We start from the raw sequence: 25,106 nt of genomic DNA, 5'->3' as shown, positions 1-25,106 counted from the left end.
CTGGATTCATTCTAGGATTTGCTTGCTTCAGGGTAGAGAATCCAGGAATATCGTAAGTAATATCGTAGTATTGATGTAGCATTCTGTATGAGGCCGGGAAAGGATAAGGGGAGAACATGAGATAGAAATAAGTCATAACATGACGAAGAACTGAGAAGGAATAAGATAGATAAAGATGAAGATGAATTCGGTTTCTTCTTGTAACGCTTGCGTGTGCACAGTTCATCCACGCCGTGGCCTCATACATAGAAAGCTAGCTAGCTGCATGCAATTTCATCATTCTCTCCACCCCCTTCGCCTTCATCATCAGCGCACAAACGTTAAGACCTTGAGATCATTATCATCATCGTCATCATCGTATCCCAGGCAGAGTCAAATCTCATCAACAAGCCTTCCCATTCTTCGATAACCCGCCGGTAACGGCTATGGACGGACGAGCATGATCCAATCCTATGGTAGTCTGGTCACGCCATTGTCGGAACCTGAGCTGTGGTAACGAGTGACAGAGGGTCTGCATAGCAATGACCGTTTCTCCTCTTCTTTCCTACCAGACCTTCAATTACCAGCCTGATCCGGCCACAACAGGATTGAGAGTTCGGAAGTAGATGGATAGAGTTGGTCACTCAGTCCTTTGAACAAACAGCTAGGCAGTCGCATGCTTCCTCAATCCTGCTCATGTCACTGCGAAAGAGGTGCTGAAATATGAGTAGCCACACTGACCCACCCACAGAACCTGGTTGAGTGGTACAGTCTTTGAGATCAGCCTCCATGGCCGCAAGGAGGTGTCTGCCCGATGGCACCGTATTGCGTGGCGGATTTACGACTGTTGGTGAAACCGGAACTAGGGAACCCTGTTCCGGACGGGAAGCTGCTGGCGATAAATGCATTATTGGCCCACGATGCATTACTTAGGCCGCTGGACATGGGTTGGCTGGACACTCCTAAGGAACCAGAGGTGTTTGCAGCGGTATCTACTAAGGTTCGGTCCCATGAGAATCCAGAAAGGCGGTGGTGCGACGTAGAGCTGGGCGAGGGCATCCAGGAGGAGGGTATGGTGCTAGGTCCATTGAGCGGACTGTGCCTAGAGGCTTGGTTTATCATGCTCTGCCGGAGCATGAGCTCATTAGCGATCATATCCTGAGTCGGTAGATGATGGTTGGGGCTGGTGATGTTTCCAGGCAGCATGGAAGCCGGGTAGTGTTGTCCCAGACCTGGCGGAGTCCGCGGCGAAGGCGCGTCACCGAGTTCCGGCGACAGAGCTGTGTTCCAAATGCTTGGAATACCGGGAAGGGCTGGTCGGGGGGTGTAAGAGTGGGAAGACGACACTCGGACGAGAGGTGCAGAACCAGTCACGGGGGGTACGAGTCCGGGAGGAGCAGCAGGGGTCTGCCTGGGAAGAAGATCCTCTTGGAAGATTGAATCCATGCTCGAATCGAAGAACTGGCTGGATGGTCGCTGTTGATTGCTGCTCCGTGGAAAAGCCAACTGCTCCGGTACGGCCGGGGCATTCTCGTAGGTGTCAGATTCAACTAATCTTTCCACACCTTCCACAATCCGATGCATGCTAGCTGACATCGATGCAGAGGCGGCCTGTGACCCACCAAAGACACTCCTCGTGTCAATGTTGTGGCTGGAATCAGGTGCTGCCTTTTGAATGTCGTCCCGTTCGATACTAGCGGATGAGATCGTATGGTGATGGCCCGAGGGACTGGCGAAGAATTGCGAAGGGAGCCCTTCTTCCTGGTAAATGAATGTTTTCTTGTCTTCGTCGTCCACCAGGGCAATGGGTATTTTCTGAAGCAGGCAGTGGTTAGCACAGCGATTGAGGATAACAACAAGCACGTAGTATCCATACCTTGCTCACGACGAGATCCAAGCCATCAATAACAAATTCGCGGATCCTGTAGAGCATCTCCATATTGGGGTGATTCCTTTCTACCCCAGGATCGTTCATTCGGGGCTTCTGCTGGCCATTCGAGCTAAGATACCTCCGGGAAGTTGCCTCTTTGGCCAAGGGCGCAAAGCACAAGGTCTCTTCGTCCTCTTCCAGCAAATAGTCGATCTCAGGCAGATTCACTACATCGAACGTCGACGCAAGAAGGGTTAAAGTGTTGGCGTAAATTTTCCAGAACTCGATTATCTGGACAGCTAGAGGACTGTCCTTCTCTCCTTGATAGGACACCAATAGGCTGCTGGCCGTAAGGAGCCAAGAGCTGTAATTCCGAAGCGCCGGAAGGACACGTCGTGCGACAACAGTAACCTTATCAGGTCCGGTTTTGGCGTCTTTGTTGCTTGGATCCTCAACCGCAAACCGTTCTACTTCGGCCAGGAGGATCTGGAGCAATGTAAAGAAGGTCTTCACGTTGATCCGCTGAAAGAACGAGCGGGCATTGGATGTGGAATCCTCTAATAATTTGGTTCAACGCACGCCTCTACTAAGGAGAGAGTCGAAAAACTTACCACTCGTGTGAGTCCGCGAAAATTCCTCAGCAGCGATGTTGATCAGGCAGAACTTCTGTAGAGTACCTTCCAAGGAGCGTTCCTTCAGATCCACGGCAAGTTGGTTCAGAACTTCACTTTCAAGCTCGTCATGTTCAGGGAAATCAATCCCTCTGTAACACTGTGCGTGAAGGTATACAAACCAAGGGGCCAATGACCTTCCGGGAATGCCAGCGTCTTCGGGTCGGATCAACTCTCGTTTGACCCACGCATTCATGACCTTCCTGAATTCAATCTCAAGGTTACCCTTGGCTGAAGGGTGTGGCTCTTGAGCAGCCAACGCTCTATACAGATGGTAAGTGGCCCTTAGATGGTTCCCGTCGGCCAGAGCAATGACTGCCAATTGGTTATGAGGGGCACCGGAGGCTGGGTAAATCAATGTAGCCAGGTCGTAGTAACCTATGGCTGGACCCCAATTGCGGTTCTTGCTGACCAGTTCGGTCTCGCGGTAGCGCGAGAGATCACCGAGACGGATGAGGGTCGAATGGCATGATTGAAGGATGTGCGTTCTGAGGGCTTCGGAAGTTCGGATCGGAGGCTCCGCGGATAGATCTGAGAAAGAAACATGGCTTTGCTCAACGGAAGCCCAGGAAGAAACGGGGATGACAATACTCACTGTCAGAATTGAATTTCCGCGCGACCTTTTCCAGCTCCGGGATGCCACCAAAGTGGGAGGACAGTTGTTGGATGTAAGCTCGATAGAATCGTTGACTTGATTTGATAAACTCGAGGTAATGTTTCTCGAGCTTCCGCCTCTCTACCGGCTTTTTCTTCTTTCCGCTTTCCTCCCGGAACTATAACGTAAATCACGAATTAGACACTGGCGGCCTGCGAACGAGCAGGGTGCTGATGCGACACTCACGCGAGAGAGCAATTTGCGGAATCGGGTGTTGATCTTAAGATGCGCATCCCAGAGGCGAGGTTCAACATCTACGGAGCGGGCAGTCTCGAAGTCTTGAAGGATAGCATTCTGGCAAGTAGAGCGGAATCTGCGACGGCGAGGAAGGGAGGACAGAGACGGTCAGATGATTCTGCGCGCAAACCCAAAGCACCGCAAGACGGCAGGAGGGGAGCAACTAACTCCGAAAGATAATGGGATATTTCAGCAAACGTAGGCTCTTTCTCGGCAAGGCTCTTGAGGAGCTCCTTTTCGACTTCGAGCGCAGTTCTGTATAATGCGGGATTTGGCATTAGAGACACGGGTCCACACACGGTTTGGGGGAACAAGAAGAATAATTGTAAGAGAAGTAGTGTCAGCGAGGAAGCGGAGAGGGGAATACTGACTGCCACGTATTTTGGAACGCGGACGCCATGCTCAGGACCAAGAAAGATCACACCCGTGTCAGTCTAACGGTGACATTCGCCCGTCAGATGGCTATGGCTGGCTGGGAGTCTGCGGGCGACAGGAACAGTGAACGAGCCATCAGTCAGTAAGACTAGTATATACAAAAAAGCGAACGAGGGCGTGGAGGGCGGTCAGGACTCCGGAGTGACAGCCACTGGTAGTGAAGGGAAGAAGAAGGATGTGGATGCAGCAATGAGGATGGACCCCGAAGCGCGAAGACGAACAACGGAGGGGTTCGCGGCCGCCGCTCGTTGGAGAGAAAATCCCATATCACGGGAACTTTTCGACGCTCGTCCGAAAAATGGTTGAATGGCTCGGGATGCTTTGCCCGGCGGTCTTTTTTGTGGCTAGTGAGAGATTCTCAGATGTGTGATTGGCTGGATGGGTTGTGGCTGGTGCTCCGGCTCAGGCACCGAACCGTCCTCCTCAGTAACTTCCTTACAGTACGAGACGCCAATACCAGATGCAGATTTGCAAATCATGAACTTGTGATAGACACACGAATGTTAACTATGCGGTATTTTAGTAGTTCCGGGATATACTTCGATACTATGTTACTTTTCAGCTGGGGGGAAACCTGAGGATCCACACTGCAGATACTCATTGCAGAGAAGATCCCTATTACTATTAGCAGTGTGTCTGCATATTGCATATTTCAATTTAATTCCTTACGAGACCCTCTACTCATTTAAAAATTTCCCATCTATTGTCTAACTACTGCTGTAGCCATCTATAATTGGCAAGTCATCTGGCAATCTCCATCACAAAGGTACTCAACCCGCCATCCGGACTTTCCATCATCCATCCTCCACTAATCGCGGAAGCTATGACATCCGCTAAAAAAGTATCCCACCTCCAATCTAGAACTAATCCAGCCTAGTGGCTCACCAAATATTCGCTGGGCATTCCTCCATATTCCAACCATTCTTATACTATAACAATAACACTATCGCAGTCTGTAAATATCTACATCATACTTTTAATATATCGTAAGCAATAAACATCTCCCCACATTTCAAACAAACAGTGAGAATCCAACTAACCCATCCAGACAAACCAACCACACTACCCCAATCTGCACACTGCTGCAGCCCATCCAACCAACTAATACAATCCTGACCTATCACAGTCTCCCAAACACTTCACCATCATCCACAACCAGCAACATCACCACTCCATACAAAAGACCAAAGAAAATGTCCAAACGCTCACGCAGCACATCCCCATCTCCATCACCCTCACCATCACCACACTCCTCACCCTGTTCTTCCCTATCAAACCGTCCCAAAATCCCCTCCCTAGATCCCACAGCCACCACCACCCCCAATCAAGAAGTCATGCATTGCTCCCTACCGCCCCATCGGGAAACAATCTCGTTTACTTCCTACGAAGACTACGAGGTGCATTACCGCCAGGCGCACGTCAATCGGTGTTCGCAGTGCGGGAAGAATTTCCCGACGGAGAGGTTTCTGAATCTCCATATTGAAGAGAACCATGATGCGTTAGTGGCGACAAGGAGGGAGAGGGGGGAGAAAACTGTATGTATCTATCCCACATTTGATCTTTCATGTTAGCTTGTGAAGTGTATGGTTCTAACGATGGGTATAGTATGCATGCTTCGTCGAAGACTGCGAACGCGTATGTTCTACGCCCCAGAAACGCAGAATGCATTTGATTGATAAGCATATGTTTCATAAGGTATACTGCCATATATTCCTTCATTACTTACTAAGACTAAGACTAATGGATGTATCCAGACATACAATTTCTACATTGTAAACGACGGCATCGACAAACAGACCTCTTTACTAAGAACGCCGCATGATCATCGTCGGCGGTTATCATCAGCTGCTCCTGGTCCTACTTCACCGAAGGAAGGGCGGTTAAGGTATCGTCAGACTTCCATATCCCAGGCTGATTCTGGTGCGAGTGCTCAGAAATGCCCCCAAGCTACTACCCGACAAGATGCCGCTGCCGCTCCTACTGGTGATGAGGGGATTGCGGAGCTGGAGAGGTCTATGTCTGCGTTGCGGTTTGTTCCGGCTAGTGTGGTGAGGAGTCGGGGGAAGCAGAAGTCTTGATTCTTCTCTTTTGGGGGGATTTAAGATGTGTGAATTGGATGAGAATGGGGTTGTTTTGGTGAAAAGTAGTGGGTTACGGCTACTATAGATGGACTGCATGTATTCTTGATACCCGCTTCTTGCAACACGCAACGCTTTTATTAATACCCGGTTCATTCGATTAGAGAGCGGTCTCGTGGCCGAAAAGATCAATCCATGAAAGCTAATGGAAGTAGGGAAGTTGATGGTCACTCCCTTGCATTTTGTAGACTCCCAGCAGGTAGAAGGCGACATCATTAGCCAACCGAGATGATGGCGATACACAGGAGCCGCTCCCCACCCCCACAAGAAAAGAAAACATAAACAGTTTATGTACACGGAAAGAAACTATGGAAATAAAGATGTCATATCCGTGAAGACATGGGTATACAACAACACCAGCAACTACCTAAGAATAACGGAAAACCAAATTGTCATTAGCAATCAAGGCGGTTCAGCCATTTGATCAAATCACGCAACCGAGACGGAAAAGAACCACAGACAGTGCTGGCTCCCCAGCGCTGTGAGAAATGGATTATTGCTTGGAAGGGTGGCGTGGCCTCGAATCACGAGGCGCCAGCCGAACTTAGAGCGAGGTGGACAGTTACATCTGCGTCTCTAGAAAATCAGCATATGTATCGAGACTCGATCCAACTAGATCCACAATCGCCCAGCTTGTGTTTCCTTTAAAGGTTCGTGCCCAAACACGCACGATAGCAACACTCAGCTGCTTCGCTTTATAAGGATTGGCAATAAAGTCCAGGTCGGGTGCCCCAGGGGGATCAACAGCCATGTCGGTTTCATCCATCATACTCTTGATCCACAGAAGCAGCTTTCGCTCGTGCTCTGACAGTCTCTGCTCGGCCTGGGTTACTGGTATGGACAGCAGCCAACGGCTAAGGAGGAAAGCACACTCCAAGCTACACAGCGAGTGCTGGATGCTCCAGAAGAACGAATGGGTTCGGGCCACGAAGTCAATACCTAGGCGGACTGGAATTGAGAGGGCATGGGCCGAATGCAAAAGAGCCATGATCAGACGAGGGCTTCGTGCTACTGGTGGAGATTCACCCAGAGCTCTTGCGATTTGCATGGGATCTTGCGTGATAAGACGACGACAAGGGCCCAAGTCAACGTGCAATCGGATATAAGCAAGCCCAAGAAGGGCAGTAGATGTGAATGCTATCGGACCTGCCGGGTTTTGAGGATCAATGCTGGATTCGGGTGTGCGTTTCCATAGCGCCTTCCAAGCACTCAGAGAATTGTCCAAAGCGGATAGGTCTTCTTGACGTAAGCTGGTCCCATGCATACTTGGGGCGGAGAGGCAGAGCTGGCGTGCGAAAAATATTTGCTGGATAATAGCGTGTATGAGGATATAGTTCCCAAGAGGGGATATTGGCGCTGAAGCGCTGGAAGTACTGGACTTGAAGAAAAGCCTGGCGAAAGCCTCCTGAAAGGAGACTTCTGGGCCATGCCTCGTGCGGAGGACACGGCGCCACTGAGCCGGATTTGAAGCCTTCCAGACGTCGTGCGAACAGGGCATGTTTAGCTTCAGTTCAGCGTTAAGAATGAGAGGAGGTATGTTGTACATGATGGAGTGGAGATTGAAGAAGCAGTAAACAATGAATTTGGTCCGCCGGTTACCTTCCCGTCGTATCCAATCCTCCCAGTTGTTTGGGTCGGGACTAGGAGGTGGCTCGACGAGACCATGCTCTCTCACGAGTCTCGCCAGCGTGCTCTGAAGGGAGAGCATTTCTCGTAACAACTCTGGGTGCCGTTCCCACGAAGCAAACACTGTAAGCAGAAGAAAAGTTCGAATCACTTCCATGTGAGCATCCGAATCTTCGGGTGCATATCCAGAAGGATCCGCTGGGTATAAAGTAGGATGCTGCTGCTGAAACGGGCTACTGGTATGGTTTGAAGTAGCGGACGAACCGCGAGAGTTGTGAAATCCAGATGCCGGTGACAGAAAGTTCCAAGTCGGACAAGCTACTTGCTTACTGTCTCGGCGGTGGAGACGCTGAAGAAGGATGGCCTTGGCTGCGTGAAATAGCTCTATCCCACGATTATTTTCAAATCGATAGTGAGACCCCGCAGCCGCCAACGCAAGAGTAAGCTCAGGTGAGCATTTTGCAACAGAGAGTGTAGGCACATGGATGAAAGGAAGGTGCTCGTTTAAGCCGTTAATATAGCCGGCAAAGAATCGAGACAGTGCGTGTCTCGAAGGCGGAATGAAGTTTTTGGGAAGAATATAAGCAAACTCATCGAGTTTCGACAAAAAGACTTGACGGTCTGCATTTGATATATCCCAGGCAGGGCGAGGTCCTTCATCACCAAACCCGAGACGGTCATCTACATCATGAGGTTCAGGTTGCAAGGACGGTAGTCGTGATCCAAAATTAGAAAACGACGGCTGTTCATCAGCTGCAGTCCGTGGGTCATTCATGAGCTCGGGACCAAGCCTTCCCATTTCACGGATGGGTGGCTTTGAGTCCATTGGAAGAGTCGTCGGCAGAATCGGATCTTCAACTGTGGAGAATACGCCAGAGTCCCAGTCGGACGACAGTCCTACGCTCTCCAGGAAAACTGTGAAGTCTTGAACGGGGTCCCCTAAGTCAGCAAGATCCAGAATAGAGGGTTCGACGCCATAATTATCGGTTATCGCTCTCTCTGGGACGTGGGGAAGCGGCTGCGAGGTGCCCACGTGCTGTGAAGACTTGCGGATCGATTCGAGACTCTCCTGCTCACCCTCCAGGGCAACATGACTTGCAGCGTGGGAAAGGAGGTTCAAATCATATCCCCAGGAAGGGTTGAAGTGAGTCGTTTCCACAATCGGGGGAGGCTGCACCTGCACCTCGGGAGGAGGCGGCGGCACGGGTTGGGTGTGAATAGGGACAGCGTCGGCAAGCTCTAGCATGCGGGACTCATGGTGAGTGGGCTGTATTATAGGAGGTTGGGTCTGAGGAACATCGTGGCTGTTTTGAGCACGATGCTCCCGGTTGGCTGCGGTCTCAGCTGGATGGACTAGCCGCTCATGTCGTACGAGCAGATCACTATGAAATTTCCCCCCATCTTAGCGCGGGGCGGCTGCGATGCAACGCGGGCAGTAACTTACCTCCTTGCGAAAGATTTGGAGCAAATATCACATGAGAAAGGCTTCTCCTTGGTATCTAGATGGCACACGTCAGTCTCGCGTGTGTGGGAAGGCCACAGGCAGCCGGGAAAGGCTTCAGGGTTACTCAACGGGTGCGGAGATGGCGCTGGAGGTGTTCCAGGCGCGCAAACGAGCGACTGCAATATTCACAAGACAAGGACTTGCGATGAGCGGGAGTGCTTTTCTTCCTCACTTTTCCCGGGGTGCCTCTGTCGTCCTCCATGGCGAATTGCCTTGGAATTGGACCATGTCCTTAGATGGGATCACAGGCGAGCGGGGAAGAAAAACTGTGGGGTCAACATGAGGGGGTTTTGCGAGTTAGAGTCACGTGGTGCCCTCCCGCTGGCTTCCGCCAAAAGAAGCCCTACCACTCATTTATTCTATTCTACGTGTGGAGGCCAGTCGTTCCTTCCTCTTTCCTTCTCTTCCCCTGTCGATTTAGGTCACTTTCCCCGCGACAATCCCCGGTCGGTCTTCAAACATTGAAAGTCAAGAAGGGAAGTGCGGGCGATATTGCTGCATTGTGCGCCGGTCAGGTCTCTACGCATGATTCCTGCATCCCTTGGACGAAAGTTGACTCCGCCATCCCCACCGGTGCGGAGATGTTTACTTTGGGCGTCGATATCACGAACATCTCCTCACAGAGGCCCGCATTTCCATGGGGAGTCAGTTGGGGTTACAGCAGCACCCTGGATTCAAATATCGAAGGGGAGAAGATAATGTAGTTGTATACAAATTGAATATGTCAGCATTAGCTACATCAATACTTACTACAGTCACATGAATGTACTTTCTGTACCCGACAAGCACCCGCTCCTCGGAGATATATATCATGTACAACTTCGTGTCCAGTCCGAACTCAATTAGACCGGCCGTCTGCAGTCACGGTGCTTATCTTTCCTCATTTCACAATGTTTTCATCAGCTGCCAAATGCCCCCCCCACTTTCTCTGCTCTGCATACTACTCTCTCAGTCAAGGACCGAATCAATGACATCCGTTGCATACTAGTACTACAAAGAGGGAGGTAGTGTAGACATGCGGTATTCGGCATTAAAACGCTTTATTATTTTCTTAGCCAGGGGCTTTAAGGGGCACAATATTTCTTGCCCCTAGTGATTCTTCCTGTCGAAAGCCAATGTTTCAGCTTGAGCGGACGCCAAAGCATATCGGGTAGGAAAGTGTGTTTCCCCTATGGACTACTACTATTAGTAGTAGTCTACCTGATCAGTACATAGCTGAAGTGAAGCTGTTCCTGCCTGAGCGCCAAGGTATCTGCTCGGTAATCTCTCCTACCCCCTTGAGCTATCTTTAACTCATCCCATCTGTCGACCAGTATCCGATTGTGAATAGAGCGGAGCGGTCCTGAATCGCAGCAGCCGAAATTGGAAATAGACGGGACGCAGATGGCCGGATGGTTCAGCATGAACCGTCCGACCCCACCAAGCCCCCAGAACTTGGTACCGAAATGGGGCCACGATCTATCTACATCGATTTACATGCTTTGCTGCATGAAATAAAAGCTCAGGGTCGTGGATGGAGTATGCTAGCAGATATAGGGTACACCTTTTGAACGAGCTTGGAAGCGCCTGTTGACTCAAGCTAGACTTGCGAGTGGAACGAGTCTATAGACGAGTAATCCTCGTAAAGGCCATATGAAAGGAATACCACCCATACGATAGTAGGCTGGTAGCCTCTATTACTGACTCCTTTCTGCCCCGAAGAATGCACAATGTAGATAGTACCTTGGAATCTCTTCGTATAAGTTTTGGTACCGTATCCGCGCTTACTGGGACGCCCCTTCTTATGGCTTCTTCTCAGAGAGGAGAGTGGTAAGCTCTCCTCCCTCCTCATGATAGTTTTACAAAGTGTGTGGTTGGAGGAGAGGCTGCCATTGAGCAAATATCGGGCTATCTCGCCAGATTCCAAGATTCTTAGTCAAGGCTGAATGGGTCCTTTCTAAGACTTCGGATATGGTAGGACTGAATCCTCAGGGATAGATGACGCATTCGGACTGCACGATCCACCTCTGAAGAGAGTCAGTCCAAATTATGGATTTACTCTCCAGTCAGACGCTTAAGGAGACCACCTCCGTATTATTCCATGATCAGTAAGCAGGCCCGCAGCATTGATGGTATTCCTGTCAGAGACAGATTAGGGTGCAACGCCACTGACTAGCCTGTAGAGAGTAAGGTTCGGATGAGCTAATTAGAGTTTGAGTGGCCTAGACACGGGATACAGGACTGGTGCAATGCCACAGTAATCAGCATAATATGTAGTGACAGTGAGTGGTGTGAGAAGAGATAGTTGGTATTTCAGATACTATCTAACTATCAAAGATATTTAGTAGTTAACGTTAACAAGGCGGGTCAGAGACATGGGAAGCCTGACACTAAGGGAAGGCCGGGTGGCAGCCCAATGGAAGGATCAGTGAACACCAACCAAATCGCAGCAGTTTCTCAACCGATGAACACGAAAGCTGTCTCATTTGAAGGACCTCCCAACGCGCCAGCCGTGACTCAAACTATCTAGTCCATCATCCAAAGGGAAGAGAATAAACAAACCCCCGAGCACTACCGGGACCAGGTTCTTGGGAAGAACCAAGCATCACCCAGGCACAAACCATGGAACATGCCCACCAGGACGGCTCAACCGCCTAAGAATAGCAGAAAGAATGGGGGGGAGAGGAAGGGAATAACCTCTGGACGGGAAGGGATAGTCGGAGGGGCCTCTTGAGTCCATTGTTTCAGATCGGGCCCCTTGACAAATCAGCCGCGGCGGCGTGTTTGAGAATGAACCCGCGACTCCAAAGGACGCATGCCGGAGGAGCCCATCGTCCCCGACCGATCGGCCTAACAGGCTCCGTCAGATCCAGTTCGGTCTGTAAGCAAAGAGGATTCAATCCATTCATTAGCCTCCGGACTGACCGCGCTAGATACCAAGGGAGGCTGTTCTTGTCCTGTCACTTTGCCTTTCAAAACTAATCTACCACTACCACCACCACCACCACCACCAACACTGGCCTTTTTTTCTTATCCTCCAGTTGATCAGTCCCTCCCCCTCCTTCCATTTCCCCTCCGGTCGCCCTCCCATTCCTCCATTCCTCCAGAACAGCACAAAGCATTTCACCACCTCCCCAGCCTCAGCATCAGCCTCAAGCGCCTGTCTCCTTCCCCTCCAACCACCCGGTGGGTTGAACCTCGATCCAGCGATAACGTCAGATCGACATCTTCAACCCCTAGTGCAGCCCAGACCTTGGTCAGAGCGGCACAAAGGAGGATCAGGTCTTTGAAAGCAGCACAGACGCCCTACCGCATACCGTCTCCTCTTTCGCTTGGATACGCCTGTGATATCGATTCAGCCTGAACTGTAAGTCATCATGTTGTCCCTCCACAGGCGCCCCCACGGATACCCCAACCCCGGTCTTTGTCTTCAGTTGGCCGCCGCATGAGGGACTGACAGTTACGCGACAATCTTAGAGGTGTAGTTCTGGACCATGCATTGAACTTCCCAACATCTCTCTGCCGAGTCCCGCTTTCCCTCCGAGTCGGTGTTTCGAAGACGTCAAGGTTATACACACTAGGTGGCGATAGCCCAGCCTTTACGGTATTTATCCCAGAGTTTGCCGCCAAATTTGCAGGGCTACAGCAGGGAATATAATATACCCAAGGAAAACCTCGTCCGCGTTCTCGATATCTCGCAGCCATGCTTGCAAAAGCAACCTACAACCCGTTGGGTGTGTCTGCAACCCAGACCCCTACAACTTCCTACTACACTGGGTCCTCGCAGAAGCCCACCGCGATTGGAGATTCACAGAAGGGGATGATGTTCACTAGTCCCACTGAGTCAAGTTTTTCTGACGCGTACGACGGGCTTGATGCTGTACGGTAAGTTTTGGCTCTATCCATGTCCGATGACAAAGTCGCAAAATACTGACGGTTACAAGATCTTGGGATGAGAAGCAGGTTATTACCTGGCTTCATAGCATAAACTGCGGCCAATACGAGGCATTGTTCAAAGGTACTAAGCGCCACCGTTATCCAGGTCAGATTACTCTGGCAACAAATGCTGATCAGCTCCAGCGAATAACTTTAATGGTAATAACCTCATCGAATGCGATCAGAAAATCCTGCAGGAGATGGGAATCAAGAAGATTGGCGATCGTGTGCGGATATTTGTTGCCATCAAGCAACTCAGGAACAAGTCAGTCCTTAACGGCAAGTCGAGGAATCTGGTAAGTTGAGTACCCCACTAGTAAACTGAATTGAAACTAACCATGGGCCAGAATCAACTGGCTACACTGGAAGCCGTATCCTACACAAACACTTCATCGGAGCCATCACGTCCCTCCAATCTCCGGCAGACTTCTGCAACTTCTACGACACGCCGCTCGTCTCGAGCAGCCGAGACTAATGCTCTCAACTATTCTGCTAACAGGCCGTCATCACGGCCCGAATCGCCTCTGCGTCCTCAGCAGTATGTCGCTAATAGCCCGATGGAAATGGGGCGTATGGAACAGGGGCAAAGCTACTTCAGCCATCCGTCCTCCGTTAGCTCGATGACCAGCCGAAAACCGGGAACGCCCAGCGAACGATCTGGGTCGCATTTGAGGCAAAACCCTAGTTTGGATGGCTTGACTATGGGACAACTACCGATGAACTCGCCCGTTATCAGAGTGATCTACACAGGGGGGCAAACTAAGATGCTGGACATCAAACACTGCAGGGATGCCGATGAGGTCGTTCTCTGCGTGCTGAAGAAACTACAGCTCCCGGAACATCAATACCGCAATTACTGCTTCTACGTTTTGGATGGCCTGGAGCCAAATGCTGCCAACTGTAGAAGACTGACAGACCAAGAGCTCATGGAGGTGTGTGAGAGTACTCACAGGTCCGAGCGGGGTCGTCTTATCCTTCGCAAAATCCATGCTGGGGAACCCGATCCCGATGAGCTTCGTCGTGCTTCTCAACTGGCGGTAGATGAAAGCCAATTAGCGCATATGAATGCTCTGAGCAGTTCAAATGTTCGCAACCAGCTCAAGATCCAGCAGCTGACTGGGGAGCCCTGGCATAATATCAGACAGCCCATGTCACCCGTCTCTTCCAGACACAACCAGACACCTAGTGAGCACGATATGCGACCGCCCATGAATGTGGAGCGCCAGGTGGGCAAGTTGCGGTCCTTCTTCGGTGCCCGTCCTCCAAGCGAGATGATCATCCACGAGATCACGTCCTACTTCCCTAGTCACCAGCGGGAGGAAATCGAAAAGACCATGCGCATGTCCGTTCGCAGATCTCAGCGCCTGAGCCGGGCCGCAAGCCGTTTGAGTGTCGTCAGTAATACAAGTTATGCGTCTAGCTTGAGAGATGCGCCCCCGATTCCTAGCATTGCAGATACCTGGCTTAATGCCGGGCCACAGCCAGCTCGCGGTCAGCGGCCACTCTCAGTTTCCAAGTTCAACCTTCCTTCCGCTACGTACAGAGATTCGATTGCTTCTAGCTCCCTTCAGCCTCTCCAGGAAGAGTCGCCCATCGAGCCTAATCGCGAATCATATGTTTCTTTCGATAGTGGCTCGGATGACCCCACCACGTCGCGCCAGAGCCTTGTGGATGAGAACGCAAGTGTTGCTGCAACGGATGGAGGTTCACTTAATGAACGATTGAGCATCCTCGTGGCAGAAGATGGGGAAGAGGAAGATGATGGTCTCAATGACTTCTTGGCTGGAAACAACTTTGCGCCCAAGAATTGGATGAAGGGATCCCTAATTGGAGAGGGTTCCTTCGGAAGTGTTTTCCTCGCTCTTCATGCCATTACTGGAGAGCTTATGGCTGTGAAACAAGTTGAGATTCCGTCTGCAACCAAGGGCACCGAATTTGACAAGCGGAAGAATAGCATGGTTACCGCCCTCAAGCATGAGATTGAACTTTTGCAAGGGTTCCATCACCCGAACATTGTGCAGTACTTGGGCACTGCTGCTGACGACCAGTACTTGAACATTTTCTTGGAGTACGTGCCAGGAGGGTCCATTGCTACCATGCTCAAGCAGTACAACACGTTCCAAGAGCCTCTGATCAAGAACTTCGTGAGGCAAATCCTTGCCGGTCTCTCTTATCTTCACAGCCGTGATATCATCCATCGTGATATCAAGGGCGCCAACATCCTTGTTGACAACAAGGGCGGCATCAAGATCTCCGATTTCGGTATCTCTAAACGGGTAGAGGCCTCGACTCTTCTTGGTGCGCGGGCTAGTGGTGGAGGTGGCCACGCACACCGAGTCTCCATGCAGGGTAGCGTTTACTGGATGGCACCTGAAGTGGTTCAACAGACAATCCACACCAAGAAGGCCGACATTTGGAGTCTGGGATGTCTTGTTGTCGAGATGTTCACCGGCGCGCATCCCTTCCCCTCCTGCAGTCAACTGCAAGCAATCTACGCTATCGGCAAAGAGAAAGCCAGACCTCCCGCTCCCGAACACGCGAGCGACGAAGCCGTGGCATTCTTGGACATGACCTTCCAAGTTGATTACGAAAAGAGACCGAGCGCCGACGAACTTCTCAAGTGCAAATTTTTGGCCAATCCTCTTGCATGAAAATAGCATCAAAACCGGACCCTCCCATCCGGACAATACCTAATACGTTGACGACGAATTTCTTCCCGAATGCTTAATCGATTGATTTGTGTGGAGAGTTGAATACCCCCTGGATTCGCGTGCGTTTCTGTCATTTCCATGTTTCCGCATCCCTCATACCACATATATTGTCTTTATCTGCCTTGCTTCTTTCTACCTTGCACCCAAAAGCACAATCATATAACGGCTGGCCTCTCCTCCCCCGCAACCCCCCTCCTGATCTTCTATCTTTGGCTTGTTGACAAGCCATGATGAGAGTCAATTCAATTCTTGTACAGAGCTGCAGTGTGCCGTGATATCTTACATATAATAAGCTTCCTTTGAAGCTGCGATTGTGGGCAATGGTGAATATGTCATGCGTTGCTACCCCTGGGAGAGGGGAGGCGATATTTTATTTCTAAAATCTCTGTAGTATTTAACCATATCCAACTGATAGACCAATTAATCTGACGATCGTTCACGTCCACGAAACAAATTTTTCTTGACCGTATCTTGCAACTGTTATGCTTATCTATGTTACAAATTACCGAGCTGGAATCGGGAAATGTGCATTTGAAATTTAATGATACCAAAACAGAGCGTATTTTACATAAACGATTCTAACAACAAGAACAATAGTAATACTAATAACACCACAGATATAGGTACTATCCTTTCATGTTACATATTCAAAGGAAAAAGGTTGCTCAAATCAACAAAGGTGTGAGTGAGGTGATGGTGCGGAGGGAAGAAAGACAAAAACCGTCTATTGATTGCCAAATGACAATTCCGTACACATAAACTGTCATGTTTCTTCTTCAGTTGACAAGCTTGCCGTAGAAAGGAACACCCATGGCGCTGAGCAGAAGACGGGCGTCCTTGTCGGTGTTGGCGCTGGTGTGGATGGTGATGTGGCAACCGGGGATCATTTTGGGGGGGTACCTGTTTTATTTCGATTAGATCTTCTGATCATACTTGGCACTGTGTGCATATGTATGTGCACGTAAAGCGTTGTACACTTGGCAATGGGGCAACTTACATATCATAGTTCACCTCAATCTCCGGGAACAGAGCCATCTCCTCAGGTTCAAGACCGAAAGTGATGTTACCACTGCTATCACCACTGCTACCCTTCACACCCTGCCAATCCTTGAGTCTGGGCATGACAACATCGACCAGCTTTCCGAAGAAATGCAGCATGTTCTCACCGCGCAGCTCGGCCTTGGCGGCAACGGTATCACGACCGGGGGCAATGTGCCACTGGGCAACGCTAGTCTTGGACTTGAAAGTCTCAACCTTGACGTTGGTCACGGCTTGCAGGGCCATACCAGCAACGTGCAGCCATGACGAGTCGTTCGTGGCAGCCTGCTTGACGTAACTGTGGAGAGTGATGCGCTCGATCTTGGGGATGTTGTTGAAGGTGATAGGCTTGCGGAGGAGGCGGAGAACGTCACCACCACGAGGGCCACGCAGAGATCGGTTCTTGTGGTACGGGGAGCTGTCGTCCCATGAACGGAGACGAGGAGCCTTCGGCGGGGGCTTAAATCCCGGGGGGTTGTGGACGTAGAGGAGGGTGAGGAGGTCCGGTGCGACGGTTGATTGCCAGGTCTGTGCGACACGGGGAAGGGAGAAGGGGCCGGGGACGAAAAGTCGAGAGGAGGGATCAGAGGGCGGGGGAGGCCGGTGAGGGTGAAGAGGACCACGGTCGTATTTGGGGGAGCGGAATTGATAACTGGTTGTTTCGTGTCAGTTGGGGAGGACGGATGATTGTTGGATGGAGGATGTTGAAGTGAAGCCTAGGGTTTGACTCCAGGAGAAAACGTACCGACTCCGGGGTAGTTGCGTCTTGCGTGCTCTGGCTCTTTCGAGAGGATTGAAGGACTTCACCGTGTCCTGCGACAGAGGGGTGGATAGAGTGGTCGACTCCAGCTCGTTGATGTCGGCGGACGGAGATCTCGTCGACGCTTGATCGGAGGCATTGCGACGCCAGCAAAAGGCCGGAGCCCGCGAAGAGGGCACCAAGGCCCGTGGCAATGACCTTGCCAGGTATCTGGAGGGTTCACTGGCAGCCATTGAGGTCCACAGGGGATGGGGTTTACTGTAGACTGGTCGAGACTGAATTCCCAAAAATTGTTTCGCGGACCGGCGAGCATCGACTCTTTCGGGACAGCATCACGTGGTGTCCGGGACCTGGGCTTACTGGTGCCTGGGGGATCTGGCAGGGAAGAAATCAGGCAGCCAAAGGGGCCCTCCACAGGCGGGGATCCACATGTGATCAACTTCGTCATCCCCGCCACCAACAAGCTTATCGTCAATGCGCTGAGATCGGCTGCGAAGGTCTTCTGATGGGCGGCTCTTTCATCCACATCAGCAATACCCTGGTTGCCTCGAGCAGACTCCCTTCTTTGCCTTTCTATCCATTGTTTTACAACTAAGATCTTGTGCCGTTACATGTGATGTCACTGATCGCACCTGGTGCCTAGTGCCTAGTATACGTCGGGCTTTGCTAATTGGACATCGCGAGGAGACCATCGCGACCAAAAAAGTCAGAAGAGAGAAAAAAGATAAAATCGGGAAAAATCAACCCTGAGTGATATCACCGTCTGATATGTGTTGTGACTCCACCAGAGATCTCTTCGCGTGCTCCATCGGAATATTGGAGCCTGAGCAAGGATTTATATAGATCCCCCACTCATCGATGCATCTCGCACTCCCCACTTCTTCGCACATTCGTCTGTCTCGCCCGTCGTCTGGCTAGGACACATGCGCTGTTGAGGATGAGTGGCATCCATAGGTTTCTCACCAGACGTGAGAAGAAAAATGCCAAAGAAGAGGTATGGTGGGATTCCGCTGGGTGACTATAGTCATGCTAATGCGCCTCCTCATCTAGGCATCAAACCTCCTTTCGCGCCCCCATTTTCGTGGGTTTTTCTCCTCCGATAAACTTCCTACCGGGGATACCAATGAAAATCAGAAGAAGGTGAATACAAATGGGGACGTGCGTTATTCGATGGCGCTGACAGGCAGTAGATCAAGGTCTTAGAGCAACGTGTCGCACAGCTCGGTATCACTGGCTTACGGACCGAACACATCAGTTATGCCCTGCAGTCAGAGCACGCCAAAGGGGATGTAGACAAGGCATTCGAGATGCTCATGATTCTTGAGGATGCGATCGAGGGGATAATAAGAGGATACACGCCAACCACGAAGCTTCTTGGAGCGGTCAACCGTGAAGGCGTCACTTGCTACCTAGATGCACTACTCTTTGCCATGTTCGCCCGATTGGATTGCTTCGAGGCAATTCTCTACAAGTCTTTCAATGATGAGCCCCGCCGGAAATTGTCGGTGCTGTTGCGACTCTGGGTCAACATGCTGCGGTCGGGGAGGCTTATTACAACGGACCTTGTGCGTATCTCCCGGAACTCGTCTTTTGGATTGAAGCTAACTCTCTGCTCCGTTGAAGACCAAACATCTGCAGGACGCCCTTGCTGAATGCGGCTGGGAAGATGCGGCCAAGCTTCGCCAACAGGATACGTCTGAAGCGTTCACGTTCATCACGGAGAAGCTGGAATTACCTCTTCTCACACTGAAGATGGACATATACCATACCGGAAAAGAGGATGTAACCGGCGATCATAAATTTGTCAATGAGAGACTGCTAGAAGTTGCGATACCTGAGCCAGCTGATGGCGAGACCGTTACTCTGGAAGACTGCTTGGAGTCATACTTCAACAATAGGATCGAGGTCAAGCGGCATCTGGAGCGGCGTTACACTGTGGGTTCAGTCAAATCAATGGATTCCATAGCCAAAGGCTGTACGACACATGTTGAGACCATTGAGGTCGGCTCACCCTTGTCACCAGCTTCAAGCCAGTCATATTCTCCGCTAGACGATGTCACACCAGTGGCCTCGCTGACGGAAGTGGTCGACTCGGCCCCCCCTCCATACCGACGGAGCAGCATCGTCCAGGAACGATTTATCCCTGGCGATGAAAATGCTCAGGACGGTACGATGAGCTCTCAAAGGAGAGGCTCGTACAGGAAGGAGGTCATGATGCCCGCCTGGCAGTTCTTCAGTCTCATACGTAAGTTCTACTTGGTATGTGCGTTAAGGAAGTGCTGACGTGAGTATAGCATGGTATACGGACAACACCCCGACAAATGACGCCCAGGTCGCCGCGCACTTTTCTTCGAAGCGACCAATCCTTGGCATGTGTCTCAAGCGCTATTCCATGACACCCACAGGGAAAGCAGTACGGCTCAACACATTCATAGATATTCCGACCGAGATCGGGTTGCCCCATTTTATTCAGGATGATAGTATGGAGGAAGAAGGCCCTATCTACGGAAATTTCAAGCTGTCTTTGCAGGCAATGGTCTGCCATCGAGGTACCTCAGTCGATTCCGGGCACTACATATCAATTGTCAGGGGTACCAGTGCTGGCGCGCCTCCAGCCAGTTCTCATGGTTCAGACCAGGAGGCAACCACTTCTGACGCCTCAAGATATTGGATGCGGTTTGATGACCTGGCAAAAGAGCGAGTAACGCTAGTCGACATCGAGCAGGCTTTGAAACACGAGTCGCCGTACCTCTTATTCTACCAGATCTTGCCTATCAATGAGGATGCTGCGGCAGCCAATCTGTTCGACAAACCGCCTTCCTCTGAGTTGTCAATGGATTTTCGGGATACAGAGAATGCCAATATGGTGCAGAAACCACAAAACCTATCTGTGGAAGATATCGGTGGTGCTCGCGCGGAGGGATACGCTTCAGGTCGGCCTAGTTTCGAAATCACCGGGCCTGACGGTGCAGATCCTGCCCCTATGGATCACAACAGCAGAAAGCAGAGTGTGGCATTCTCTGAAGTTTTTGATCCGACCTCGATGCAGTCATACGCGCCGACTTCGCCGAGACTTACTCCAAGAGATGATGATGGCAGGGCCTCGTTCTCATTCTCTCGACGCAGTTCGAGGCATACAAGGAGCAATCCAGGCAGTCGTGCAGGGAGCCAGGCAAGCGAGAGCAGAATTAGCACGACCTTTTCACGATTTACCGGGCGACGCAGTCGAGAGAAGTTCACCAACGATGGAGTCTCTGAAGGCGAGGTGGATGAGTTAACGGAAAATGAACTGGGACCGACGGAGAAATTCAGTCCTCCAAGCGGTGAGCGCAAGGACAAAAGCCCCCGACGGACTAGGGACTCCGAGCGAGTTAGAGACAAGCTGAAGGACAAATCTCGGGAGAAGATTGGACGGAAGCTCGACCGGGAGTGTGTCGTGATGTGATGATGTGATGGTGATGACGATCCGAATGTTCGATTTCACATGCGTTTCCGCTTACCTTGCATTCGTTTGCTATGAGCACAGGCTGTATAATTTGAAAGACAAGGGCTTGATACCCGGGCATGTTGCATGTTTTGTGCCTTCAGCTCAGTCTTTCGGTTGAGGGTTTGCATCGGCGTTCAGTAGACTGCATAGCGAGCTTATAGAGTAGTAATAGTTTGCAAGCATGCTTATGATGACGAACAAAATTAACATGAAGATTCAAAGTTCTCTGTTTCCTTTTCAATGGGGTAGATATATAGTAGAAAGGATACATCGAATGGCAACGCAAGCAGTATCTGGTATAGAGTGTTTCTGCCTCAGGCATATATGCGCCAAGGCATCAGTAGCTCCGCTTCGGGCGAGCTACCCCCATCTTCATCATCACCCATCTCCAGCTCGCCTGGCTGTTATACCTCGTCCGGGCAGCTCCACTCAGGCTTCTTGTGCGGTCGAGCAATGAAATAGGGCCATTATTTACAATTGGCGCATCATGGCGCTGGAGACGTCCAGCGGTTATGTTGCTCCCAGCAACCTCGCCGAGCCTCCGGACGCCGCTCTGTCCATGTTCGATGTCCGACGTGTGCAGTTGCAGTTCCCACTGGCTGCGGACTTTGTCGCAGCGCAGGTCGCTAATAATGTTTTGATTCTGGCTTTGTCGACTGGACGCATTCTCCGAATAGATCTAGATACCCCGGAGGATATCGATGGTTCGTCACCCTATGACGGAGATCATGGAGGGTTGATAGACTCCCGGTGCCATGCTGACTTGCATATTTTAGATATCGATCTTCCCAAAAAGTCATCGGAGATAGGCGTTATACGTCGCATGTTCCTGGACCCGTCCGCGTCCCATTTGATCATCACCACCACCCTTGGCGAGAACTACTACCTCCATACCCAATCTCGGCAACCTAAGCCACTGTCGCGACTGAAAGGTGTTCCGATAGAAAGTGTCGCGTGGAACCCCTCTTTGCCTACGGCTTCGACAAGAGAGATACTTTTGGGCACGACGGATGGCCAGATCTGGGAGGCCTACATTGAGCCGTCTACCGAGTTCTACCGCCGTGAAGAGAGATATGCGCAGGCCATCTACAAGACACCGGAAGCGTCGCCTGTCACAGGGATCTGGGCGGAGATAATACCTACGAAGCCCGAGTTCAGACGAGTGCTAATAGCGACCCATGGAAAGCTGCTGTGCTTCTCAGGACGTACTGGGAGGTACGGGAGGGAAGGAGGAAGTCTTGTCTACGCTGATCTATTTCAACGCGAGGCGCCTGTAACCCATGAGATTCAGAAGCCTTCTAGCGCCGCGCCGTCGACACTGGCTATCTCGCCTATTGTTCCAGAAGGTCAGAATGCGACTGGTCAGCCGGAAAATGAGTTCGCATGGCTCAGTTCGCAAGGTATCTACCACGGGCAACTTCCATACGCGCCGCAGAAACTCACTCAACCCTTTGAAAGCTCGAACATGCTGCCGCGGTCTTTGTTCCCGGCTAGTGAATCTGCGCGCGGAGGCAAGAAGCTCATACAAGACCCAATAACTGCCATGACGTTGTCCCAGTGGCACATTTTAGCCCTTGTCGAAGGCAGAGTTGTTGCTGTGAACCGTATGAATGATGAAATTGTGTACGATGAAGCCGTTCTTGAACCAGGACAGAGTGCTTTGGGCCTCCTAACGGATGCGATGCAGCACACTTACTGGCTGTTCACCAGCCAGGAAATCTTCGAAATTGCAGTCGAGGACGAAGATAGAGACGTTTGGAAGGTATTTCTGCAGAAGGAGATGTTTGACGAAGCTCTGCAGTACGCCCGTACTACAGCGCAAAAAGATGCTGTTTCCACCGCCTCGGGAGACTTCCTCGCCAGTAAGGGTCGGTATTTGGAGGCGGCCAAGGTTTGGGGCAAGAGCAGCAAAGGCTTCGAAGAGGTCTGTCTGACTCTGATCAACCGGGGCGAGCATGATGCCCTGCGAAAGTACCTTCTTGGCCAGCTTTCTACGTATAAGAAGTCCTCGTCAATGCAACGGATAATGGTTGCCAGCTGGCTTGTCGAAGTTTTCATGACGAAGTTGAACTCGCTTGATGACAACATCGCCACCAAAGCAGAATTGGCGGAGGGCACGAGCACGGAAGAAGTCAAGGACGGACTCGGAAGTGTCCGGGCTGAGTTCCAAGAGTTTGTCACCAAATATCGGTCCGACTTGGACAAGAAGACTGCATATGATCTCATCAGTAGCCATGGGCGAGAGGAGGAATTGCTATTCTTTGCCACGGCGGTCAATGACCACAACTATGTGCTGTCCTACTGGATCCAGCGAGAGAAATGGTCGGAGGCACTCAATGTTCTGCAACGACAGAGTGAACCCGATGTGTTCTACAAGTATAGTAGCGTTCTCATGACCCATGCTGCTGCCGGACTAGTCGACATCTTGATGCGGCAGACCAACCTCGAGCCGGAGAAGCTGATTCCTGCGTTGCTGAACTACAACAAGACCGTAAACGTTCCCCTGGGGCAGAACCAGGCGGTGCGGTACTTGAACTTCATCATTGTCAACCACCCGAAGCCGTCCGCGGCGGTCCACAACACCCTGATCTCGATCCACGCCTCAAGTCCCTCGTCCTCGGAAGCCGGACTCCTCACCTACCTGCAGTCACAGCCGTCATCTCCGCCGCCGTACGATGCAGACTTTGCTCTCCGTCTTTGTATCCAACACCAGCGCGTGCAATCGTGCGTCCACATTTACAGCGCCATGGGACAGTATCTCCAGGCGGTGGAGCTGGCTCTGCAGCATGAAGATATCGAACTGGCAGCGATTGTGGCGGACCGACCGGAGGGGAACGACAAGCTCCGGAAGAAGCTTTGGCTTCTTGTAGCGGAGAAGAAGATCCGCCAGCCTGGCACGGGCATCAAGGACGCGATCGAGTTCCTTCGCCGATGCGAACTGCTCCGCATCGAGGATCTGATCCCGTTCTTCCCAGACTTTGTTGTCATTGACGACTTTAAGGACGAGATCTGCAGTGCGCTCGAGGATTACTCGCGGCACATCGATGCGTTGCGACAAGAGATGGATAACTCGGCGCACACGGCGCGTCAGATCCGGACGGAGATTGCGGCGCTGGACACGCGATATGCAATTGTCGAACCCGGAGAGAAGTGCTGGCTCTGCTCCTTGCCGGTGCTCAGCCGGCAATTTTTCGTCTTCCCGTGCCAGCATGCCTTCCACAGCGACTGCCTAGGCAAGGAGGTCCTCGACGGTGCCGGTGGCAAGAAGAAGTACATCCGCGACCTACAAGCGCAGCTAAACAAGGGGACACTGGGAGCAGCGCGACGAGAAGAGATTGTGCGGGAACTGGACGGGCTGATTGCAGAGGCCTGGTAAGTCTGCTTCATTCAAAGTTCGCTCTACAGTTTACTAACACGTCTCCCAGTGTTCTCTGCGGTGATCATGCAATCAAGCAGATCGACAAGCCATTTGTTGCGGAATTGAACGGGCCCGATGACTGGGCATTGTAGTTGCTCTGAGCGTGGAGAGCACGTTCCTCATCCAATGCATGCATGTCCTCTTTTTTTTCTTTGGCCTGTTTTACTAGGTAGCCTCTCAGCCGTTAGCTACTTACCTACTTACCGTCTGTCCCTGTCGTACGGTGGCGCCTTGCATTTATCAGCGTTTGAACGAATCATACCTCATGCTTTCTATTTATTTCCCGGTATATGAAACTGCAATATCAACATCATGAACATAGCGGAGCATCAATGAGCGTAGCAGTACTCCCAACGTACTTGTTGCAGAACCATCCTACCTACCCATGTTTAGTAATAGCAGCTAGTAGTGCAGCCCTCGTGTTCTAGAGCCGAGTCGAGTCAAGCAGAGCAAGATACAGCTACCCACCCCCTGTCTTCCAGCTTGTCTCTGGTCTCTTCTGCAAAAAGCACCGACACACACACATACACACCTTGCTGATCCCCATATATCCAGTGGGCGTCTGTGTGTGGCTGCTCGTGTGGGTGTGGGTGTGTGCTTGCTCGGCGTATCGCCTGCCCAGCTAGCTGCTGGCCTAGCTGCATCCGACAGGGCTGTGCGGG

The 25,106-nt window shown here is 51.3% G+C and overlaps 9 protein-coding genes across 9 annotated transcripts; 5 read left to right on the top strand and 4 right to left on the bottom strand.

Moving 5' to 3' along the window:
• Positions 1-503: 503 nt before the first annotated feature.
• Positions 504-4,049, bottom strand: BDQ94DRAFT_10484 (uncharacterized protein). Its single transcript, XM_026763432.1, has 7 exons — positions 3,784-4,049; positions 3,581-3,667; positions 3,362-3,488; positions 3,116-3,293; positions 2,461-3,051; positions 1,856-2,406; positions 504-1,794 (listed from the first exon to the last, which is right to left on the bottom strand). The coding sequence occupies exons 1-7, from the start codon at positions 3,810-3,812 to the stop codon at positions 760-762; spliced, it is 2,598 nt and encodes an 865-aa protein (XP_026628233.1). The 5' UTR covers positions 3,813-4,049; the 3' UTR covers positions 504-759.
• Positions 4,050-4,845: 796 nt separating this feature from the next.
• Positions 4,846-6,076, top strand: BDQ94DRAFT_140404 (uncharacterized protein). The gene is made up of 3 exons (XM_026765615.1): positions 4,846-5,382; positions 5,453-5,542; positions 5,602-6,076. The coding sequence occupies exons 1-3, from the start codon at positions 5,041-5,043 to the stop codon at positions 5,923-5,925; spliced, it is 756 nt and encodes a 251-aa protein (XP_026628232.1). The 5' UTR covers positions 4,846-5,040; the 3' UTR covers positions 5,926-6,076.
• Positions 6,077-6,547: 471 nt separating this feature from the next.
• Positions 6,548-9,317, bottom strand: BDQ94DRAFT_168879 (FTFMHR domain-containing protein; the record flags this gene model as incomplete). Its single annotated transcript, XM_026771171.1, has 3 exons — positions 6,548-8,993; positions 9,056-9,110; positions 9,185-9,317. 3 exons carry the CDS (start codon positions 9,315-9,317, stop codon positions 6,548-6,550), a joined length of 2,634 nt encoding a protein of 877 aa, XP_026628231.1.
• Positions 9,318-12,797: 3,480 nt separating this feature from the next.
• On the top strand, positions 12,798-15,681 carry BDQ94DRAFT_158550 (STE11 family mitogen-activated protein kinase kinase kinase; the record flags this gene model as incomplete). Its single annotated transcript, XM_026768968.1, has 4 exons — positions 12,798-12,979; positions 13,039-13,112; positions 13,175-13,326; positions 13,378-15,681. 4 exons carry the CDS (start codon positions 12,798-12,800, stop codon positions 15,679-15,681), a joined length of 2,712 nt encoding a protein of 903 aa, XP_026628230.1.
• Positions 15,682-15,746: 65 nt separating this feature from the next.
• BDQ94DRAFT_10450 (uncharacterized protein) lies at positions 15,747-16,245 on the top strand. Its single transcript, XM_026763415.1, has 2 exons — positions 15,747-15,968; positions 16,025-16,245. Exons 1-2 carry the CDS (start codon positions 15,820-15,822, stop codon positions 16,119-16,121), a joined length of 246 nt encoding a protein of 81 aa, XP_026628229.1. The 5' UTR covers positions 15,747-15,819; the 3' UTR covers positions 16,122-16,245.
• A 1-nt stretch (position 16,246) lies between these two features.
• Positions 16,247-17,808, bottom strand: BDQ94DRAFT_10444 (mitochondrial 54S ribosomal protein uL5m). Its single transcript, XM_026763413.1, has 3 exons — positions 17,525-17,808; positions 16,739-17,431; positions 16,247-16,641 (listed from the first exon to the last, which is right to left on the bottom strand). Exons 1-3 carry the CDS (start codon positions 17,770-17,772, stop codon positions 16,518-16,520), a joined length of 1,065 nt encoding a protein of 354 aa, XP_026628228.1. The 5' UTR covers positions 17,773-17,808; the 3' UTR covers positions 16,247-16,517.
• A 668-nt stretch (positions 17,809-18,476) lies between these two features.
• Positions 18,477-20,984, top strand: BDQ94DRAFT_158538 (ubiquitin C-terminal hydrolase family protein; the record flags this gene model as incomplete). The annotated part of the gene is made up of 5 exons (XM_026768965.1): positions 18,477-18,533; positions 18,590-18,697; positions 18,730-19,104; positions 19,163-19,784; positions 19,834-20,984. 5 exons carry the CDS (start codon positions 18,477-18,479, stop codon positions 20,982-20,984), a joined length of 2,313 nt encoding a protein of 770 aa, XP_026628227.1.
• A 431-nt stretch (positions 20,985-21,415) lies between these two features.
• Positions 21,416-24,691, top strand: BDQ94DRAFT_10425 (vacuolar protein sorting protein DigA). Its single transcript, XM_026763405.1, has 3 exons — positions 21,416-21,730; positions 21,803-24,398; positions 24,452-24,691. Exons 1-3 carry the CDS (start codon positions 21,514-21,516, stop codon positions 24,534-24,536), a joined length of 2,898 nt encoding a protein of 965 aa, XP_026628226.1. The 5' UTR covers positions 21,416-21,513; the 3' UTR covers positions 24,537-24,691.
• A 112-nt stretch (positions 24,692-24,803) lies between these two features.
• On the bottom strand, positions 24,804-25,106 carry BDQ94DRAFT_140393 (uncharacterized protein). The gene has a single exon (XM_026765614.1). The coding sequence runs from the start codon at positions 25,086-25,088 to the stop codon at positions 24,885-24,887; it is 204 nt and encodes a 67-aa protein (XP_026628225.1). The 5' UTR covers positions 25,089-25,106; the 3' UTR covers positions 24,804-24,884.

This window comes from Aspergillus welwitschiae, assembly GCF_003344945.1.
Source record: "Aspergillus welwitschiae strain CBS 139.54b unplaced genomic scaffold BDQ94scaffold_10, whole genome shotgun sequence".
Lineage (NCBI taxonomy): Eukaryota > Fungi > Ascomycota > Eurotiomycetes > Eurotiales > Aspergillaceae > Aspergillus > Aspergillus welwitschiae.
This window is presented reverse-complemented; position numbering and strand designations above follow the sequence as displayed.

What these genes read in the sequence shown, in the direction of transcription:
- BDQ94DRAFT_10484 (XM_026763432.1), bottom strand. Translation starts at nt 3,812, where the DNA reads ATGGCGTCCGCGTTCCAAAATACGTGGCA. An exon ending in GCGTTCCAAAATACGTGGCA is followed by an intron (nt 3,668 to 3,783) that starts GTCAGTATTCCC and finishes CGCATTATACAG; the next exon opens with AACTGCGCTCGAAGTCGAAA. An exon ending in TGGATCTCGTCGTGAGCAAG is followed by an intron (nt 1,795 to 1,855) that starts GTATGGATACTA and finishes TGCCTGCTTCAG; the next exon opens with AAAATACCCATTGCCCTGGT.
- BDQ94DRAFT_140404 (XM_026765615.1), top strand. Translation starts at nt 5,041, where the DNA reads ATGTCCAAACGCTCACGCAGCACATCCCCATCTCCATCACCCTCACCA. An exon ending in GGGAGAGGGGGGAGAAAACT is followed by an intron (nt 5,383 to 5,452) that starts GTATGTATCTAT and finishes CGATGGGTATAG; the next exon opens with TATGCATGCTTCGTCGAAGA. An exon ending in ATAAGCATATGTTTCATAAG is followed by an intron (nt 5,543 to 5,601) that starts GTATACTGCCAT and finishes GGATGTATCCAG; the next exon opens with ACATACAATTTCTACATTGT.
- BDQ94DRAFT_10450 (XM_026763415.1), top strand. Translation starts at nt 15,820, where the DNA reads ATGTTTCCGCATCCCTCATACCACATATATTGTCTTTATCTGCCTTGC. An exon ending in CTTTGGCTTGTTGACAAGCC is followed by an intron (nt 15,969 to 16,024) that starts ATGATGAGAGTC and finishes GTGATATCTTAC; the next exon opens with ATATAATAAGCTTCCTTTGA.
- BDQ94DRAFT_10444 (XM_026763413.1), bottom strand. Translation starts at nt 17,772, where the DNA reads ATGGCTGCCAGTGAACCCTCCAGATACCTGGCAAGGTCATTGCCACGG. An exon ending in ACGCAACTACCCCGGAGTCG is followed by an intron (nt 17,432 to 17,524) that starts GTACGTTTTCTC and finishes CGAAACAACCAG; the next exon opens with TTATCAATTCCGCTCCCCCA. An exon ending in ATTGAGGTGAACTATGATAT is followed by an intron (nt 16,642 to 16,738) that starts GTAAGTTGCCCC and finishes GAAATAAAACAG; the next exon opens with GTACCCCCCCAAAATGATCC.
- BDQ94DRAFT_10425 (XM_026763405.1), top strand. Translation starts at nt 21,514, where the DNA reads ATGGCGCTGGAGACGTCCAGCGGTTATGTTGCTCCCAGCAACCTCGCC. An exon ending in TACCCCGGAGGATATCGATG is followed by an intron (nt 21,731 to 21,802) that starts GTTCGTCACCCT and finishes TGCATATTTTAG; the next exon opens with ATATCGATCTTCCCAAAAAG. An exon ending in GGGCTGATTGCAGAGGCCTG is followed by an intron (nt 24,399 to 24,451) that starts GTAAGTCTGCTT and finishes CACGTCTCCCAG; the next exon opens with TGTTCTCTGCGGTGATCATG.
- BDQ94DRAFT_140393 (XM_026765614.1), bottom strand. Translation starts at nt 25,088, where the DNA reads ATGCAGCTAGGCCAGCAGCTAGCTGGGCAGGCGATACGCCGAGCAAGC.